This window comes from Dipodomys ordii, unplaced genomic scaffold (assembly GCF_000151885.1).
Source record: "Dipodomys ordii isolate 6190 unplaced genomic scaffold, Dord_2.0 Scaffold138, whole genome shotgun sequence".
Taxonomy (NCBI): Eukaryota; Metazoa; Chordata; class Mammalia; order Rodentia; family Heteromyidae; genus Dipodomys; species Dipodomys ordii.
In genome coordinates, this window is record NW_012267354.1 from 1,664,264 (window position 1) to 1,686,192 (window position 21,929).

Sequence of the window (21,929 nt, forward strand, 5' to 3'; positions counted from 1 at the left end):
AGTATTTCACTCACATACTCATTAGATTTAGATCTCAGAATTCACACCACTAACATATTTATTTGTTTCCCCAAGTTAAAAATTCAAATAAAACACACTTGTAGGATATTCAAAATTTTGATAATTTTTAAGACTTCCAGGCATATGTTATAAAGAGATCTTAATCCATTATTTTGGAATAACTACTAGGAACTAAAATAAATAAAACTGATTAAACACAGTTACAGTCCATTTAAATTCTGGAAAGTTATATTTCTAAAAGAAATTTTAGGGATGCATATTAAAGTATGATAATAACTCATAGCTAGTGCTTATTTGTGGTTTTATAAACTATCAAAAATTATTAAGAACTATACTGAGAACTAATATTTTTAATGATATTTCCTTTTGGGACACAGGTACAGTTTTAATTATTAAATTCATTACTAACAGAGAAATAATCTAAAGCACATTCAAATATAATTTAATTTCTCCCCACCCACTCTCTCTCTCTCTCTCTCTCTCTCTCTCTCACACACACACACACACACACACAAACTTTTAATTAAGGCAAATATCAATATGTACATTTGGCAGCAAGACAACTATAATCAAAGGTAACAAATGGTTATTCCATGAAGACATACAACTTGTACATCAGTCTGGACTCTATGTAGATGGGATATTTATGATGAGTTTGATATTTAAATTTTGTTTCAGACAATGATATTGACTTTAACTAAACTGATTTTCTTTTGTCTAGAAACAGGCTAATATGGATATTTTTTCATTGGTTTATGGCAAAGGGCTATAAAACATTCCACTGAGGAGGAAGGGATACGGCATTCTCTTAAGTGGAAAAGTGGTGTCTAGGATTCACCGAGTTGCTTGCTTCTTTCTTGGTCCCTTTAGGATTTTGTGCCAATGAATGTATCGTTTCCACACCAGTTCCATATCTAACATTTTATTTGAAAGGTGAGGGCATCCATCCATCTTTACAGATGTCATCGTGTCTTCACCCAAAACTCCTTGGTCAGTGCTCTTCTCAGGGCAGCCTTCACATCTTTGTTTCTCAATGTATAGATAAATGGGTTGAGGGTAGGTGTGACAATGCCGTAAAAGAGAGCCATGATCTTACCCCTGTCACGAGAATAGCTAGAGGGGGGCTGGACATACATACTGATGGCTGTAAAGTAGAACAGGAAGACCACAAGTAAATGTGAAGCACAGGTATTAAAGGCCTTCCAGCGGCTCTCAGCGGAGCGGATTTTCATCACTGCCTGAGCAATAAACACGTAAGTGCCCAGGATGAGAGCGAGTGGTACCAAGAGTAACAGAGCCCCAAGAACATTGAGCTCAGCCTCATTCACACTCGTATCCGTACATGCAAGTTTCAAAAGGGCAGGAACTTCACAGAAGAAGTGGTCTATCACCCTCTGTCCACATCTTGGGACCATCACCGTGAGCGTGGACTGGACAAGAGAGTTAGCAAAACCACTAATCCAGGTACCAGAGGCCATGTGGACACATCGTCTCTGGTTCATGATGACTGGGTAGTGAAGGGGCTTGCAAATGGCTGCGTAACGATCGAAGGCCATGATCGCCAGAAGGAGGCATTCAGTGGAACCCAAGGCCAAAAAAATGTAGAGTTGGGCAACACAGCCCCCATAGCTGATGGTCTTTTCTGGTCCTTTAAGATTGACCAGCATCTGTGGGACAGTGCTGGTTGTATAACAGAGGTCCAAAAGGGATAGATTTGATACAAAAAAGTACATGGGACTGTCAAGCTGAGGATCTAGGCGGGAAACTAGGATAATAGAGATATTTCCGAAGAGGGCAAAGATGTAAGCTATCAGAAAGATTACAAAAAGTGGTGTCTCTAGCCAAGGGCGGTCAGAAAATCCCAATAAGATAAAATCATCTTGTGAGCTCTGATTGCTAGTCCACATGGTGGCATTCGTAGGTGAAATTACAGCTGCGACTTCTAAATATCTGCTGTTGGGGATGGGTATTAGTGCTAAGAAGAAGCCACTGAGGATTCGAGCCCAGAGATGCTGAGATAAAATCCTCATTATCTCTGCCATTTGTACCTAGATCTCAATGATAAAATGCTGTTGTTCATCCATCTATCCAGATTATGGTAAAATGAGGTTAGTATTGTCCATGAAGTATCGAAGGTTTCTGAGAAAAGAACAAATAAAGCACCAGCAATGTAGCTCAGAAATGTTGCTTATTTAACCGTGGCTTCTGGTTAACTACTCCCTCTCTTTGGATTTTGGTATCTTTTTTTTCCTATAAAACTTCAGTAGTGCTGTCATCAGTACTGTGTGGGATAGGTAGTCAGTGGTTGACAACACAGTGTGGATTAAAACAATGGGGAAATGATAGAGCTTCCTTATAAACACCTTGAAGAAAGGATAGGAGGAAGAAGGCAGAGGAGTCTGCAGAAGAGCCACAGCCAAGACACATATTCATCTTTATCACACTGATCTTGTCCAGACACATTGGAGAATTTCATAAACACAACTGGACACAACTGGAGAATTTCATAAAACCTGCATGATGAGAAGATGGTGTGTCAGGATTTTTTTTTTACCCCTTCCAAGCATTAATGGTTGTTGTCCAAAAAACCTAGGAGAAAGATAGATGAAAGAAGAGGAGAAGGAACAGGGAGAATGTAGTCATGAATCCAATATATAGCCTACAAAATTAAGAAAAGTGAGGGAAGGGGTGCGTTGGAAGAGATGGGTGAGAAGGTTTGAAAGGGTGATGTTGATCAAGTTACGTTGTATTCATAAGCTGCTTTGTTAAATGGCAATTCATTTGTACAACTAATTAAAGATAATAAAAAATACCATTAAAATAACACTAAAATAGAGAGAAAGGGAAGGAAGAGGGAGAGAAAGAGAGAGTAAGGCAAAGAAAGCAAAACATTCCAACAGGATAAGAGAACAGTCAGGCTTTAGAAATTTGCTTGCTACAAAAAGCTTTTTAAATAGATCTGGATAAAGTTGATAAAAATTGAATCTCTGATATAAATCACTGGATAGAGTTCCAACTATATGTATTTCTTTGAAACTAAAGCTGTATTGAATTTTTAATCCCATAAAATTTTCATAAGCACATAAGAAAATATTCCCTAACTCATTTCTTTTGGGTCTTATGCATCAATTCCTCTATATCTAACACTTGAGTTGCCTGTGTGAACTCTCTCATCTAATCCATAAAATTCCTTTATGATATAATTTTTGAAAAATAACTACAGTGACCGATTGTTCTACCCTTTATAAATCTGAATTTATATTTGTTAGACTTCTATACTTAGGTAAACAGCCTTGGATATAGGCTTTTGAATCAAGCTATAGTCTCAAAGAAATGGGACAGCTAGCATTGTCAAATTAGAGGATTATTGTAGAAACAGATTTTACTCTAGCATTGAGACAAATTCTTATTTTATGTATGCTTTTGACCCAAATTTTGCCTTATCTATAATCCTCAGTGGAAGGTATCATCTATATTGTAGAGAATATCTTACTTATACAATGATATCCCTCAGTTAGAACTCAATGCCTTGTTCAATGAGAATCCTCAGAAGAACAACTGTGGAACAGCACCTTCATCCGTGTGAATTAATATCTGGCTATAGCTCCTTTCAGAATTTCATTATTCACTTTTCTGCACTCAGATAATGCTTTTGTTTTTCAAGAAAGCCATGTTTCTTCTCCTAGATTTTAAGTTAATGTCATATTCTTACAGTCTTCATATATTATACCATCTCTCTCCAAATAGTCACAATCATTTGTTTCTTCTGCTAAATGCTACTTTCGAGATAAGCTTGGATCATTTTGAATTCTTTATTCATTATTCTAAGGGAACAATAATGTTATTCTTTGATATATGCCTTGATATGAAATATTTATAATACTGATATAAAATGAGTAATAAAAGAATAACAATAGATAAACTAAAAAAGTGGAGCTAAGGCAGGGTGGTGCTATTATCCCTGTGATTTTAGATCTCTGGAGGGTATGAGGGCTGGAGGATTACTTGTCCAAAGTCAGCTTGTGCTGCCTAGTGAACTTAAGGCAAGTCTGCGCTACATAGTAAGATGTGATCTTCAACTTTGCCAGATAACTAAATAAATACACTGAAAATTAGAGGAAAGCACAAGAGAGAAAAAATAAATGTATAGAGATAATAATGCTTGGTTAGATGAGTATCTGTCAATTCTGTGAGTATGGAATGATTTTGAACATAAAGTAGGAAACTAAGATTGCAGGCAAAAGTCTCACACAGGAAATTCAGTTTATTTGCCTGGAAAGGACTATGGGGAGTTCTTGCCTTTCTGACTACATAAGAAAATTATAGGGATTAGTAGAGCTTAATTTACCTAAATAGGAAGTAAAAATATGTTGGAAATCCCCACGAGGGGGAGAAACTGGAGCTGAGAGACGGAGATCTGTGGGTCTCAAGCAAATGGGGTATGCAAAGGAATGAAAGAAAGCAGGAAACAAACTATCTGAAGGGGCCATTATTATCTAGTTTTACTTTTTAATGCACTCTTCATTAACTTTCTCAATAGTCAGATAAAATGTATTAAGACAAAACTGATCTGATAGTTCTATGTTCATGCAATTTTGGACTCACTTTTTCGATATTAGTCATGGTTTTAATCCCTTGCCTTGCCTGTATGATTCTTTTATTCCAGATATGCATAAATTTAAGCAACCTTTAATTTACTCAGAATGGTAAACCTTTCAGACAAAACTCAATATTTTAATATCTCCAAATCTGTAACCTAAATAGTCAACCAAGGGGGAAAAGATAAAAGAGCACACTTAAGAATATTTTAATGACAGTTCAAAAAGAAATGTATTCATTACCTGACCTATCTACCTGTAACCCCTCTGTACATCACCTTTTCAATAAAAGTAAATTAAAGATATTTTAATGAAGGTGTAAGGTTCCCAAAGTCAATAACATAAACTATCATACAAGTATTTTCCTTATAGCTCTCCTTGTTATAAAATACACTGTAACAAGTATTTATAAAACCAGAAGGTTCACACTAGGTTTTCCACACATATAGATTATATATAACTTTATACACACAGGCATGCCTAGATATAATTTTATACTCCTCATAGACATACACACTTTGCTCCTATCATAAGCCTCTGTAGTAAGAATTATATATTTTCATTGTTCCTGACCAAACTCAGGTACAAAACAGGTTACCACTAGTTGAGATGGTCTATCAAGCTCTTTGTGAATGCTTCCATAGGTTGCTGCTTTTGTGTCTTGATTCATAAGCTTCTGCCTGTTGGTGAAACATACATACATATATAGGTACATATATATACACATATATACTAGATGTATACATATACATGTATATATGATAATGATTTGGATTTTAAGAATCTTAGAGACTTTATCTTAGCTGTCATCTATTCTTTATTATATAATATATATATATGTGTGTGTGTGTGTGTGTGTGTGTGTGTGTGTGTGTGTGTGTGTGTGTGATTTATCCTCCCCACCCCCAAAGCAGAGCTAACTGTCACATGGCTAGTTAATTGTTGATAATTCCAGAATATGGTGCTTGGGCTAGTGTAAACATGAGGTTCTATAGCACTTGCCCAAATTGATGGAGTTAGTAAACTCAGAAACAAATATTTGAATAATAGATTTTTGAAAATTTGATGGGTACCATTTCTCTGCCTTCAAGCAAAAATGCAGACAACTAACAGAAACAATCTTTTCATTGTCTAAGGAAAGTTTTATTTTGTGGTTCTGGCTATGAGTAATCCTTTTAGCCCATCTTATGAGGCCATGACCAATACAAGGTAACTGTGACTCACCTTCCCTCCCAAATCTCCTCTGCATTTACCTGTTTCTAGGATGTGATCCCTCCATTGGTGGAGTTTGTAACATAAGGATGAAGAATGATGGAAGATTGACTTGTGGCTCAAACATGATATTCAGACTGGTTTGTGTTTGAATTTCTTCTTAGAATCAACTGACTGAGTACTCTTTGACCTACCGAAAAGTCAATTTTAAGAAACCATCTCCAATTTATGGCTATCCTTAGAATCCATTGATACATAAGGGAGATTTCCCATGAGTTCCCATGCCATTTCCACCTTAAACTCATCCTGTATTTAGCCTCTGAGACTCAGCATAATTAGTACCTGCTGCCGCCAATATGTCCAGGAGAAAATAACCAGAGGGACTAGAGGGTGGGGAACCCTCAAAAGCAATAAAATATTCCTGTCAAAATGCAAACTTTGCCAAGCAAGTTTGGCGAGTCACTAAAGAAGAAATTTAATCAATTCCAGGAAGACCTGGGGTTGTCTCAGGGGTTGTCAGTATGGATTTTTTTTTTTCTGGTCCAGGAGCTTGAACTCTAGGTCTGGGCACCGCTGTCCCTGAGCTTCTTTGTGTTCAAGGCTAGGGCCCTACCACTTGAGCCACAGAGCCACTTCCAGCTTTTCCTCATTAGTTTTTATTGGACTTTCATGCCCGGGCTGGCTTTGAACTGCGATCCTTAGATCTCAGTATCCTGAGTAGCCAGGATTAGAGGTCTGAGCCACTGACGCTTGGCGTGTTTTTTTTTAAATGATTCTTAATAATTTAGATTACAAAACAGATCAAGTGTCCATTTGTAGGTGTTTACTATTTTGAGAAAAGTAGAATAATGTCACATGGCTGTGATAATCTTTCCAAAATATCAATTTTCCACATTTCTACCTATAATGGCTCCTTACTTTCTATAGTTATTATATAAAATATCTTATAACTGTAACCTATTAATTCATTTGGTAGGCACCATCACTGTATAAATTAGCAAAATATATTTTATTATTCATATTTAGATGGTGGCTATTCTAAAACAGAAAAAAAATCAAGTGAATTGTCTAAGATCATAACCTGGGACACAAAGTAAGGCATTCAAATTTGATCAAGTTCTCCTCCTCCAATTAATTTAGCATAACCAATCCAAACTCTTTACCTTGATAATCAAAATTAAAATTCAACAACTTTCATTCTACTATCTCTATTATGTTTTCCTTCCTTCCTTCCTTCCTTCCATCCATCTGACTCTGGACAAGTAGAAAAATAATGGATATGAAACCAAGAAGATTGTTTGTAAAATCTGTGTTCTGGAACAAATAACCTCAAATATCAGATTTTTGCATTTCATTAACCTAAAAATATAGTATGAAATAATTTTTATTTAATTTATTAAATTTTATTTCTTGAGAAATAAACTGAAATTGCATAGCCACTTATTAGGTAACAAGGAAAATTTTTTTATGAGATTTGATTGTGTCAACTCACATTAATCTTTGCAAAATGCATAAATTAAATTTTCCTTCAGAGCAATGATTAAAACTTCAATTGTAAATAAGATAATATTTAGCAAAAGATCTACATTCCATCTAAGATCACTAAAATCTCATAGCTTTAAAATGATTCATGTCTTTGGTACAGAAGAGTAAAATTCCGAAAACACAAATATGAATAAAGTTAAAACAAAAAGTGAAAAACTTCCAAAGTGTCTAAAACATGAAAAACAAAAAAGCTAAGATTCTCACTATATACATGCTTGTCATGAAAGACCAGTATTCCCAGAAACAACCACAGATGACCAAAAGAAAAGTTTTTCCGTGACTTTCAAATATGTGGTTAAAATGTGTCACCTTATGTTGATAAGAAATATAAAGTCACAAAATGATGTAATTTTTACTTAAATTTTCAAAGAGCAAAGTATTTCATTTTCTAGCATGTTGGATAGCTACTTTGCTTTAGCCTTCTTGGAAAGCAATTTATAAACATACAACATATGTAAAAATGAGCATGCCTGTAGGAACAGCAATTACATTTGTAGACATTCACCTGGCAGAGATTCCCACACAGTCATGCACAAGTGGATGCATGAAGACCTTCACTACAAGGTTAAGTGTGCTAATAAAGAACTAGATGAAGTATTTGACCTAAGGTTAATTATATGTTAATAGTATAATATTACCCATTCATTAAAGATGATGAAACAAGTCTATTGCTTCAGAATTAGATTGGTCTCTCTATAGATACTTACTGAGGAAAAAAAACCCTACAAGATAGTATGGCTAAATATAGGTACACAAACAAATATACTTATGCACATCTACAGAAATGATCCACACATGGATATGCAATATCTTGAGGAGAGAAAACAAAGAGACAATTGAGGGGTTTTAGGAGGACTTGTGTAAACCATAAACATGCTTATTCAGTGTTTTTTTCTTGTCTTATACTTTTGAAGATGGTTAATATTTATAAATACAAAGAGCAAAACAGTAACACACTGGTATCCTTCATAAGCAGTTTCCAGAGGATCCTATTTAGAGTGTGATTACAACTATAAATATATGTTTAAAGTCAGAAATAGTGGGGGGTGGGGTCAGAAGGGAAAAACAGAGAGAAAATGAGGGAGCGACACTGTTCAAAAAGAAATTTACTCAATACCTGACTTATGTAACTGTAAGCCCTCTGTACATCCCCTTTGCAATAAAAATTTTAAAAAGTAAAATCAGAAATAAATCAACATCATACCTTAATCAAATTTTCCTTCCTGTACCAGTTTATTTTTAAACTCAATGGTTTTAGATGCAAATTTATTTTTATAAGTAAGGTATGCATCTGAAGTCAAATGTGCTATACTTATCTTTTAAAATGTGCATTTATTATGGTAAATAATGCTGCAATAAACATAGTTGTGCTGGTAGCTTAAGTATGGTCTTGTTTGTGACTGGGTAAATGCCTAAAAGTGGGATTGCTGGTTATACGGGAGCTCTATGTGGAGTCTTTTGAGGAACCTTCATACTACTTTGCAAAGTGATTGAACAAGTTTACACTCCCACCAACAATGCAGTAAGGTTCCCTTCTGTCCATATCCCCTCCAGCATCTGTTGTACCAACCCAGATGCCCCTCAGTACATGAATGGCTCAAGAAAATGTGGTATATATACACAATGAAATTCTATGCCTCCATCAGAAAGAATGGCATTGCCCCATTTGTTAGGAAATGGACAGACTTGCAAAAAATGATATTAAGTGAACTAAGCCAGGCCCAAAGAAATATAGGTCCCATAGTTTCCCTTATATGCAATAACTAGTATATGTCTGAGACAAGCAGAAAAGGTCAGATAAGGTGATGTTAGAGAAATGAACCCTAAGATATGTAATCAGATTTTTTTCTTTCATGCCATTGTTTCTAACACATTTATAAGATTATTTCTTTGTTGCTATGTATGACCCTCCCTCATGATATAACCCGTTTTCACTGTATTTGATGTTGGTATAATTTGTGGAGGAGAAGGGAAAAAACAAATCGTTTAAATAGGGATACAGGTGGACCCATTGCAACAATGAGATGCACAAGTCATTATGTCAAAAAACGAACTTTACAACTTTGGCCGCGGGTGGGGCGATGGGGGGAGCGAAGGCAGGGGGAAGGGAGGATGAGAAGGGGAAACAAAGGAGGAGGCAACAATGCTTGATAAGAAATGTATTCAATACCTTGCCCATGTAATTGTAACCCCTCTGTATAATATTTTCACAATTTAAAAAAATTTAAAAAAAGAATCTAAAAGAAATGTGTATTTACTATTCCTCTATATCTGTCTATATACTGTCTATATCCTCTATATACTGTCATAATAACAATGAAAGGCAGAGATATACAGGGATAGTTAAAATAACAATAACAAAGGGATATAACACTATGTTAGAAAATAATCAGAGCAATGGATAAAATATCTATTTCTTCAATAGATTAAAAATTACCTTGCACATATTGTGAATATTTTTCATCATTTATAATATCCAAGTTCTGGAACTAGCCTAGGTACCCATAAACAGATCAACAGATATTTTATTGTGATATATAAACACATTGGAGTTTATTCAGACATAAAGAAGAATATACTCAATGTTTTAGTAGGCAAATGGATTGCTTAAGGAACATTCAGCTTGTAAGCTGTATAAGGCCTGCAAAATGATTTGGTGCATCACAGGACAGATGTGTATATTTCTTCTTGGTGTCTTCAGCTGAATTAATCACCCTTTCTGAAAACAAGTATCATATGTTTTCTCTCATGTATGAAGTCTGAGAGGAAATACCATACATAGAAGAAAAAGGAGATGATTAGGAATGAGGAAAGGGGAAATGTGGAGAGAGAGAGAGACATAAAGGTAAAGAGAGGTTAATATGATCACAATACATGTATGCATAGTATGGAAATGTCACAAAGAAGCCTGTTACTCTATCCAATTAATATACACTAAAATAATGCATTATGTAACAAAAACATTCAGAGCATAATGGAATGATGGAATACAAATGTAGAATTTATTATTATTTATTAACAAGTAGCAATATTTGAATCAACAATGAAAAGTCTCCCATTAATGAAAATCCCAGGATCATGAAGTTTTCTATTTATGTTGTTGTAGTTGATCTTCTTTTCCTTTTAAAAAAGATTAGCATTTAGTTGTATAAGGAGTTTTAATTTTGACATGTCCATATATGTATTCAGTGTACCTTGATCAGATTAATATTGATGTCTGTGTTAGTTGCTTTGTTCAGAAATATGGAGAGCAAACAGCCTTGGTCTAAGCTTGCTGCTGAATGGGATTTTATGCCATGCTAATGAAGACACTTCATGGCATAACACAAATGTCAGCACTCCTTGAGTCTTTTTATAGAGATTTTTAAAGGTTCTCCATCAGTATTAAATGGTTTCATATACACAATGGAATTCTCTGCCTCCATCAAAAAGAATGACATTACCCCATTTGTTAGGAAATGGAAAGACTTGGAAAAAATTATATTAAGTGAAGTAAGCCAGGCGCAAAGAAACATAGCTCCCATGGTTTCCCTTATTTGCAATAACTAGTATATATCTGAGTCAAGCAGAAAAGGTCAGATAAGTTGATGTTAGGCGAAATGAATCTCAAGATAAGGATTCAAATGTTTTTTCTTTCTTGTGATTGTTTCTAACATATTTATAAGATGGTTTCTTTGTTGCTTTGTATGTCCCTCCCCCACGGTATAACCAACAAGGGTTATACCGTGAAAACAGGTTCATTGTATTTGATGTTGGTATAATTTGTGGAAGGGAAGGGAAAAAAAACCAAATCATTTAAATAGGGATACAGGTGGACCCATTGCAACAATGAGATGTACAAGACATGTCGAAAAATGAACTTTACAACTTTGGTCAGGGTGGGGGGTTGGGGGAGAGATGGGAAGGGATGGGAAGGGAAACAAAATAGGAGGCAACAATGCTTGATAAGAAATGTACTCATTACCTTGTCCATGTAATTGTAACCCCTCTGTACGGTATTTTCACAATTAAAAAAAAATGGCCTCGAGAGTGATAAAGTTGCTTGCCTGGGTTCTGAGAGTAGAATGAGGAAACTATTAAGGAAAGGATGCCAAATTCAGCAGCTACCATGATTTCTACTTTTGGCATAAGGCAGTCAAATCTCAGCAGTGGTGGTAAAGTCTAGAGGCTTTTTGATTTTAGCTTTTATTTTTTTTTTATGATGACTAGTGCTTTACTCTGCTTTGATAACAGATCTCAGAAGAAGTCTTAACTGGCTATATGAGCTATGCAGATGTCCATGTTTTAGGCAAATACTTGGATTGTTTTGATTTTAGCCTCTCTCTATGATGTCAGGCAGAGTATTTATCTTTTGTAAGCCTCCACCGCTATTCTGAGGTTCTGCACTACAAATTTTCTTTGCTGTTACTAGCTTCCCCTTCCCTTCCTCAGTCCTGAGCCAGATATTCCCCCTAAAGGTAGAGGACAGTTTTTTGTTGTGAAAAATGAGAGCAGTCTATTTGGAGACAGTTGTTGTCAGCAATTGTTAGAATATTGTAGGGAAGAGATAAAAATGTAGAACCATCATGGAAATGGTTGTAAAAGGCAGGATCAAAATTGGAAGAAAAGGTGAAATAAAAGGTAGAAGATGAAAAGGAGGAAGGGAAACTAAAATGAAATGAAAGTAGAGGAAGTGAGAAATGAGTGAGAGGCATCAAAGACTTTGGAGGAAAATTGCCTTTCACAGGATCCAAAAGAAACCTGGGAAACGACTGGAGAAGACAGTTTTGAAAACAAGCGAAACCCACTATTGTAGATGGCGAAGACTACAATGTGCCTGTTAGGTGAATTGACCAGTGTTAAACTCGGCTTCATTTTCATGCACCTAGATCTCTATGAAATAGTTTTCCCAGAGCTCCTTTCACCTCCTTGTTCCTCAGTGTGTAAATGAGGGGGTTGAGGGTGGGGGTCATAACTGTATAGAAGAGAGAAATGAATTTCCCATGAGTGCGAGCGTAAGAACTGTTGGGTTGGATGTAGACGGCAGTGATGCTTCCGTAGAAAAGGGTCACAACCATCAAATGGGATCCACAGGTCCCCAGCGCTCTTTGCCAGGCCTGGAGTGACTTGATCTTTATAACTGCCTTGGCTATGTATCCATACGATGTCAGTATCAGTGCTAAGGGCAAGAGGAGCAAGACTAATGAAGCCATGAAGAGCTGGATCTCATTGGCATGGATGTCCACACATGCGAGCTTGATCATGGAAGGTACCTCACAGAAGAAATGATGGAGCCAGCGGTGTCCACAGCGAGGTAGTCGGAGTGTGATTGTACCCTGGATAAGAGCATTTCCTACACCACTCAGCCAGGCAACCCCTGCCAGGGCCTGGCACAGCTGTGGGTTCATCACCGTTGCATAGTGGAGAGGTTTGCATACTGCAGCATAGCGATCAAAAGCCATGACAGCCAGGAGAACACATTCACTGGAGCCCAGTGCTAGGGAGACATACAGCTGGATGGCACATCCCAGGCTAGTGATGGTCTTGGCTGGTCCTTTTAGGTTCCACAGCAGCTGAGGAACAATACTGGTGGTAAAACAAATGTCAACTAGTGAGAGGTGAGTAAGGAAAAAGTACATGGGTGTTTTGAGCTTTGGCTCTATGGAGGAGATGAGAATAATTACTGTATTTCCCACCAAGGTAAGCAGATAGGACATCAAAACTATTGCAAAGAGTATCTTTTCCAGCCTTGGTTGCTCGGAGAAGCCCACCAAAATGAAGCCTTCTTTTGTACTGTTATTGGTCATGCTCCTTTCCTTATGCAAGTAAGAAAGAAGATATTACAAGAGTTAAGAGGTAGCTGAATATCAACCATCATGGAATATTGCTTTGAAACATTGACTATGGTGGACCTAATTATAGTGTCTTAAGGAGTAAATTTTGGCACAGTGTCTTTCAGAGTCTGCAGAAAAGCACAGAAGGCTGTTTTAGAAACGAAGGCTTTTCCTCACTGATGGATATCAGAATCTGAGGGAAAACTTGCCTTAGAAGAAAATTAAGAAAAGGAATGTTAAATGAATAAAAAAGTCCTACATGCTGATGACGATTATTTAAATTTTTAAATGTAAGCTTCAGTGTCTTTGATATAAGCAAATTATATATACCTAACATCTCCATTCTTCATTCATAAACATTGAACTGAAATATTTTTGAAGATTTGTTTATTCGAATCACATTTTCTAGAGCTGATTTGTTACTGTAAAAAGTCAAACTATTATCAAAATCAAACTATTGCACTTATATCTAAATGTTTATCTATATGGGTACTTAATTTCAGAAGCATTTTTCACTTAGGGATGAATTACTCACTGTTAGTCTGCCATCATAGTAAGTATGTGAATTTATGCACTGTGTTCAGAACAAACCATTCTCCTCCTTTGGTTTGTGGTGTTGGGGAAGGAAGTCAGTTTTCCAATCTTGTATGGTGGAAAGGTGGCTGAATCTGAATAGGCTTCAACAGAAGGAGAGTTCTTCAAGAGATGAAAGAGGTTGTCCCAATGTGCAGCAAGCCCTCAGACATTTCAAGAAGACTAAAAGGGTACCTTCTTAAAACTCCAAATAGCTATACATGCAATAGTTAAAAATATATTCACCAGTTCAGTGCATATGCATAAAGACCAAACTATATCTCATGTTTAAGACAAGAGACACTTCCTACAGGGTATAAGTAAAAATTACTCCAGGCTTAAAGGATAACAATATCCTTAATAATAATTTCAATCACATGATTATTTTATTATATGCAAAAATTGGATAATATATGAAAGCATTCTCTTATGCTGATACCTTACATAAATTTCATTTATCACAAAAAACTATTACTGAACTAAGTCAAGGACAGGGCCGGGTGAAAAGCTGGATACCAATAACCAATAATTTCATGAAATCCCTGAGTGATCAGCAAAGGGGAAAAGCACAGTATTAAGAAGAAAATGTGAAGGATCAAATATATGTAGATATAATAGCAATGGTAATTGTATTAATATGTTTATGTATATAGGATATAATTGTATTTAAACAATAGCATAAATATACAATATAATATGCTATTATATAATTAGTAAGTAATAAATACATTATATAACACATACTAAGTATACAGTTCTAAGTCTCATAAATGTTCTCACAGTTGGAAATATACATAAACACAAACACCTAAATTACATGCATAACTTTCCATTTTGTCATTTTGTTCCTATCAAATGAATGAAATAATGTCAGACATACCATACTTGCTCTAATCCTGCTTATCTCCGTCAAATGAGACTTCCTACATTCACTTGAATACACAATCACACATGTAAACCTCCAAAGAATGCAATGAGAGACCAGTCATGGACCAGTTTCTTATTCACCATAATATGTTTACTTTAGAAGAATTATATTTCACTTGGGTGAAAAAATGTAACATCAGCTTTTTATCCATATTAGCTTCCTTTACTCAGATGAGATTCTAAAAGTAGAATCTCAACTTGCTGTTAAATTTAAGAATCATACCTATGATGTAGCCATAAAATGCACGAATAGTGATGAATTGGTTATAATGTAATTTTTTCATACTGATAATCACATGTTGAAGCAAAAAGGAAATTTAAACCTTGGAGCGCAAACTGTTATTACTTTAAGCTCACAAACCAGTGGCTGAGTTCCATGTGTGTGCTGTCAGAGCTGTTATCTGAGACCGCAGATCCCTAAAGACCAGCAAATCAGAAGAGACTGTCAGAGGACACAGTCCAGTGAATTCAAGAATGTCCCAGGGACACAGATCTCCCAATTAACCTCAGGCTTTGTAGTATCCAAACTGTCTGAGGAAGTTATTTTGCAAGATATTCATCTTTTTACTTCTCTGATTCTCTAATATTTTTAAAATGTTGGCCAAACAAGATAAAGATGCCTAACTTCTGCTGTTAGATTGTGATTTTTAATTTTAGTTGTTTCCATGTTAAATTTCCATCATATATTGCATTATTTCTGTCTTTTTATTCAGTATTTTGTGTTTTGTTGTATGAATGCTATAAATTTTTCCCACTGTAGGTTTCACAGGTACTTAAGTATTTCTGAGTTTTATATTTTATGAATAAAGCTGTTATAGATATTTTCATGTTTATGTTTGGGTGAATGAAAGTGTAAATATTTTTTGCTACTGCCTTTTGGGATAGAATTACCTAGTCATAAATTACTCATTCCTTCAGTTTTAGCAGACTCCACCAACTTTGGAAACTAGTGTGTATATTAGATATATTTCATATTTACACCAGTACATACTCCATATCTATGCACACACTCAATATTTTCTGTTATTTTCATTTTACTATCTCATTGTTATTTTAATTGGCACTCCCTAATGGCTAGTAAGGCTGACCAGTTTATTTCATTACAGTTTGAATGGTAGGTATTAAGCGATTTTTTTCTTTTTTTTCTTTTTTTTGGGTCCGGTCGTGGGGCCTGAACTCTGGGCCGGGGTGCTGTCCTTCAGCTCTTCAGCTCAAGGCTAGTGCTCTACCACTTGAGTCATAGCGCCACTTCCGGCTTTTTTCTTTTTGCTTATGTGGTGCTGAGGAATCGAACCCAGGGCCTTGAGCATGCAAGGCAAGCGCTCTACCACTGAGCCACCTTCCCAGCCCCGCGATTTTTTTCTTGTGTGTGTTGTACCTGCTCAAGTTTCTAGTCTTTTCCCAAGTAAACTTTATGGAAATTAAAAAAAAAAAAGTTTGTGTTTCTTTTTTTTTTGTCCCCAACTACCCCTCCACCACCACCCAGGTTATAAAGTTTGTTTTCAACATAGTCTTGTACATCTCATTGTTACAATGGGTCAACCTGTATCCCTATTTAAGCATTTTTCTTTTTCCCTTCCTCTCCCCAAATTAGAAAAATGTATATACAAGATGCAGGGCACCGGAATCAAATACAGTGAAAACAGGGGTTATACCATGGGGGAAGAACATACCAAAGAAACAAAATAAATCATATAGTACATTATAAATATGTTAAAAACAATAGCAAGCAAGAAAAAAAATTTGTGTCCCTATCTTGGGGTTCATTTCCCTTAACATCATCTTATACAGTCATATGTACATAGCTTTTGACCTTTTCTGCTTGTCCTAAACTTATACTAGTTATTGCAAATAAGGGAAACCATTGGATCTATGTTTCTTTGGGCCTCGCTTACTTCACTTAACAAATTTTTTCCAAGTCTTTCCATTTCCTAACAAATGGGGTGGTGTCATTCTTTCTGATGGAGACATAGAATTCCTATATCTATCTATCTGTCTATCTGATAGATAGACAGATAGATAGATAGACAGATAAATAGATAGATAGATATAGATAGATAGATATAGATAGATAGATATAGATAGATATAGATAGATATAGATATAGATATCTCACATTTTCTTGATCCATTCATCGACTGAGGGGCATCTGGGTTAGTTCTGTATCTTAGCTATGGTAAATAATGCTGTGATAAACAGATAAACATAGTTGTGCTGGTAGCTTTAGTATGATCTAAGTGGTTGAACAAGTTTACATTCCCACCAACAATGCAATAGGGTTCCCTTCTGGCCACATCCCCTCCAGCATCTGTTGTTATTAGATTTCTTGATTATAGCCATCCTAACTGGGGTGAGGTGGAATCTCAATGTTGTTTTGATTTGCATTTCTTTTATGGCTAGAGAAGTTGAGCATTTCTTCATGTGTCTATTGGCCATTCTTATTTCCTCTTCAATGAAGTTTCTCTTTAAGTCTTTAGCCCACTTATTTATCAGGTAGTTGTTTCTTTGAGGAATTCTTGTTGGGGGATTTAATTTGTTGAGTTCCAAGTGTATTTTAGATATGAGATGCTGGTCTGTTGTATGGCTAGTGAGGATCTTCTCCCAATCCGTGGGCTTTCTATTGATCTTGCTAGCTATGTACTTTGCCATGTAGGAGCTCTGCAGTTTCATGCAATCCTATTTGTCCAACCTTTCTTTGATTTGTTGTGTTGCTGGGTGTCTATTAAGAAAATTTCAGCTTGTGCCAAGAAGACCTAGGGTTTTTCCTATTCCATCCTGTAATGTTTTCAGGGTGTCTGCTTTGACTTAGAGGTCTTTGATCCATTTGGTGTTGATTCTGGTGCAGGGTGATATATAAGGATCTAGTTTTAATTTTCTACAGGTGTTTAACCAGTTTTGCCAGCACCATTTACTGAAGAGGCTGTCTTTCTTCCATTTTGTTTTTTTAGCTCCTTTATCAAAGATTAGATGGCTATAGGTCTGTGGGTTCATTTCTGGGTCTTCAGTTCTATTCCATTGGTCCTCAGGTCTATTCTTGTGCCAGTCCCAAGCTGTTTTGATTCCTAGGCTTTGTAGTAGAGTTTGAAATTTGGTGTTGATATTCCTCCAGCACTGTTCTTTCTGCTAAGGTTCATTTCTGCTATTCAGGATCTTTTATTGTTCCATCTGAATTATTGGGTTGCATCTTCTATTTCATTGAAGGATGAGGTTGGAATATTGATAGGTATTGCATTGAATTTGTAGATAGCCTTTGGAAGAATTGCCATTTTCATGATGTTGATCCTCCCAATCCAGGAGCAGAGAAGGTTTTTCCAATGCCTAAGTTCTGCTTTAATTTCCTTTTTCAGGTTTTTAAAGTTTCCATCATAGAGATCCTTCACTTCTTTAGTTCACTCCTAGGTATTTTATTTTTTTTGTGGGCCTATTACAAAAGAAATTGCTTTCCTGATTTTAACCGCACTCTTCTCATTGTTGTCATACAGAAAGACCATTGATTTTTTAGGGTTAATTTTATAGCCTGCTACTTTGTCAAAGTTTTGAATCAATTCAAATAATTTGGGTGTGGAGTCCATGGGATTCTTTAAATACAAGATCATATCATCTGCAAAGAGAGAGAGAGAGAGTTTTACTTCATCTTCCCCTATTTGGATCCCCTTTATATTTGCATCTTGTCTTATTACTGTAGCTAGGCATTCTAATACTAAATTGAAGAGAATGGACATCCTTGTCTCATTCCTTAGTTTAGAGGAAACGGCTTTAGCTTTTCCCTATTAAGTATAATGCTGGCTGTAGTTTTTTCATATACAGCCTCTATTACATTGAGGAATGTTCCATGAATTCCTAGTTTTTCAATAGCCTTCATCACAAAGAGGTGTTGGATCTTGTCAAATGCTTTTTTTACATCTATTGAGATAACCATGTGGTTCTTATCATTGCCCTTGTTGATGTGCTGATTATATTAATTGATTTCATATATTGAACCAGCTTTGCATCCCTGAAATGAATCCTGTTTGATTGTGGTGTATGATTTTTTTGATGAATAGTTAAAGTCGATTGGCCAAAATTTTGTTGAGAATTTTTGCATTGATGTTCATCAAAAAATGGGTCTACATTATGATGATGAGATATACAGGACACGAACTTTACAATGTTGGAAATGAACTTTACAATGCTGGGTGAGGGGGAGGAGTTGAGGGGGTGGGGAGGGAAGTGATGTTAGGGGAAAAATCAAAGGAGTAAATGTACTCTTTACCCTACTCATGTAACTGTAACCCCTGTGTACAGTATTTTTACAAATATATATGTATATATGCATATATATATATACATATATAAAGAAATGGGTCTATAGTTCTCTTTCTTTGATGAGTCCCTGCTTGATTTTGGGAAGAGGGTTAAGATGGCTTCATAGAAAGAGTTTGAATAGTGAACTTTCACTTTCAATTTCATTGAAGAGTTGGAGGGGTATTGGTGTGAGTTCTAGGTTGAAGAACTTGGAGAATTCCGCTGTAAATCCATCTGGTCCTGAGCTTTTTTTAGATGGGAAGTCTCTTATTGATGTTTCTATTTCGATGCTTGATATGGGTCTGTTAAGTTGATTTAACTCATCTTGGTTTAGTTTCAGCATGTCAATAGGAAATTTTTACATATGTTAGAAGTGTGAAAAATAAAGGAAAATTTCAAATACTTTCTTGATCAAGTATAACTTTATCAACAAAATAAGCAGGGAGTTGGTAGCTAGAATTATATGCTAACATGAATTCAAAATATAAATTATTTTGAAAAATCATATGTATTGGCCCAAACACATACATATTGCCCAAATTGAATTTATTCTAAAACTAACAGTAAACAAACACAATTCCTAAAATAGCAGATACAGGAGAAAAATTATTTAATCAAAGTATTAGATCTTAAATCAAATGTGTCATAAAATTTGAGGTCCACAAGAATGATAACATAACGTTATAGCAGTGATTAGTAAGAAAAACTCTATGGGGGAGAATGATGAACGGGGTGATACTGGTCAAGATGTATTATACTCATAAAATGACAAGTTGAATGGTAACTCCTCATACAATGATTTAAAGATAATAAATGTAATTGAAAAAACCCTCTAATCTGTTAAATATATATATATATCTATATATCTATATATATATGTCATTTCAGATCAGTAGAACAGATATGTTTTCTTAAGGTTCTATTATAATTTGCTGCTACAATGCCATTCTTCATGATGTTCTATAATCTTTTTTGATTCTTCTCAGAGTTGATAACAATGTCTCATTTTATTATTACATTGTGGCTACTGGTTTCTTCTATTGCATCTTGTAGAATACTGCTAACAACTTTTCCAGTTTTACTAGTTTCTCAAAAATGTACATTTGGCATCATTAATCATCTCAGTTATAAAGTCTTTTCTATTTATTTCCCATACTTGTACTTATGATGTAAAAAAGACATTTGAATTACTCATATGACACTATCATATAGCAACACACAACAGAGACAATGATCAAGTGGTAAGGACATCTTTGTAGAATACATAAAATATTATTTTGACTTTTGAGAAATAGTGGATAACATGGTTAAGATTAATAAAACTTCAAAAACTATGGAAATTGAAGTAGGATGAAAGTAAGCATGTTAAGGGGAAGATAGACAAACTTTAAAAAGATGGTAGAGAGCCTGAAAAACTTACATTACTTTTGTATTGATTCCATAACCATTTTGGGAGCCATTTAATATTACACTAGCTCACATATGGCAGAAACTTCCTGTAGAATAATAGAAGTTATCATTGAGATAAATAAGATGAAAAATAACATCTGGAAAACTTAGTCACAGAAACTCTGAAGGTAAGAGAAGGACACATGAGCTCTGTGAATGAAGTGTGAATGTTTGTGGTAGAAAGTTATTACACACTGAAGGCACCCATAGTGCTTGAATTAAAACTCTGGTCTCCAGGTCAAACATAGCTACCATCCCATTTCAGCTCAGAGCTATATATTTTCAGTCTTCATTAGGAAAGAATGTCTGAATTGGGACAATGTTAGGTAAAAGATGGGTTAATATGATATAGACGATAAGCTAGAGAAGAGTTTCTGTCTGTGAATGGAAAGTAGATCTAAATGTAACGCAGGACCGAGTTAAAGTTTATTGTGACTTTCAAAGGAAAGGAGTTAATGTGTCATATAAAAAGATTGTTAGAATGATCTTAAGAAGTGACTAAATATGTAATCATTAGGTAAAAGGCACCAATTCATTAAGTTTAGGATCACTTAAATGGTTTAGAAGTAGAGAGCAATTATTAACATGTAAAAGGTGCTAAGCTAAACTCTGTCTGGATGATAAGAGTTACCTTTTCTAACAGCCATAGAGGGTAGAAAAGTGTTCTCACTTGTCTGGACATAACCTGCCATATATGATGAAACTGACTTGACATAACATACACAAGTTTTAAGTACTACTTAGGTTAATGAGTTAGGTAGAATTGGCCTTTGAGCCTAACCACTCTAATTCAAAATCTCAATCATGTTCATTACAACACAGATTCAAAAGTGAACATTAATACGCATACAAAAAATTATGGAGAGAAATTTTGATTAGTTTCAGTGTTTCCAGGAAAAAATAAATCAAATATATCACAATATAAAATACAAAACAATGGTAAACCAACCATCCAAGTACATATAAGGAGGGATGGATGAGGAATGTAAAGACTTTCTGAATGTCACACTATTTTGGGAAAGTATTTGAGTAATCTTAAAGATTTAGTTGACAATTAACAGTGCCATAATTGACTTTTTTGACACTTTGCATAAAATATAAAGGTATGAAGTGACTGAATACACAAGAATACACAGGTCATGTGAAGAGCAAAAGATTATGCACAGCTAGTGAGCAGAACAAACCTTCCAGTCACAGCAATCAAGACACTGAGTAAATCAAACAAGTGTCAAACAGAATTGAATAGGAATTTTTACACCCAGGGAGAGCCTTTATCCATCTGAAATGGTATTATGTCTGTATTTAATATTACATGGCTGTCTGATAATTCACAATGACTTAATATTCTTATTAATTTTTATCAAAATTATGGTTTACATTTTCTTCTCAGTGGCATTGTACGTGGATTCACAGATCTAATGCTTTGCTTACAGGCACTTTTACTTTTTCTTTCTTTTATTTTGAGGTGCTGGTTTGGGAACTCAGGACATCACAATTGGTAGACTAG

General features: G+C 35.3%; 2 protein-coding genes across 2 annotated transcripts; both read right to left on the bottom strand.

Annotated features, from left to right (window-relative positions):
- Window positions 1-983: 983 nt before the first annotated feature.
- Window positions 984-1,928, bottom strand: LOC105997024 (olfactory receptor 2B2-like). The gene has a single exon (XM_013031298.1). It carries the CDS (start codon window positions 1,926-1,928, stop codon window positions 984-986), a length of 945 nt encoding a protein of 314 aa, XP_012886752.1.
- Window positions 1,929-12,232: 10,304 nt separating this feature from the next.
- On the bottom strand, window positions 12,233-13,162 carry LOC105996897 (olfactory receptor 2G3-like). The gene has a single exon (XM_013031137.1). It carries the CDS (start codon window positions 13,160-13,162, stop codon window positions 12,233-12,235), a length of 930 nt encoding a protein of 309 aa, XP_012886591.1.
- Between the last annotated feature and the right edge of the window lie 8,767 nt (window positions 13,163-21,929).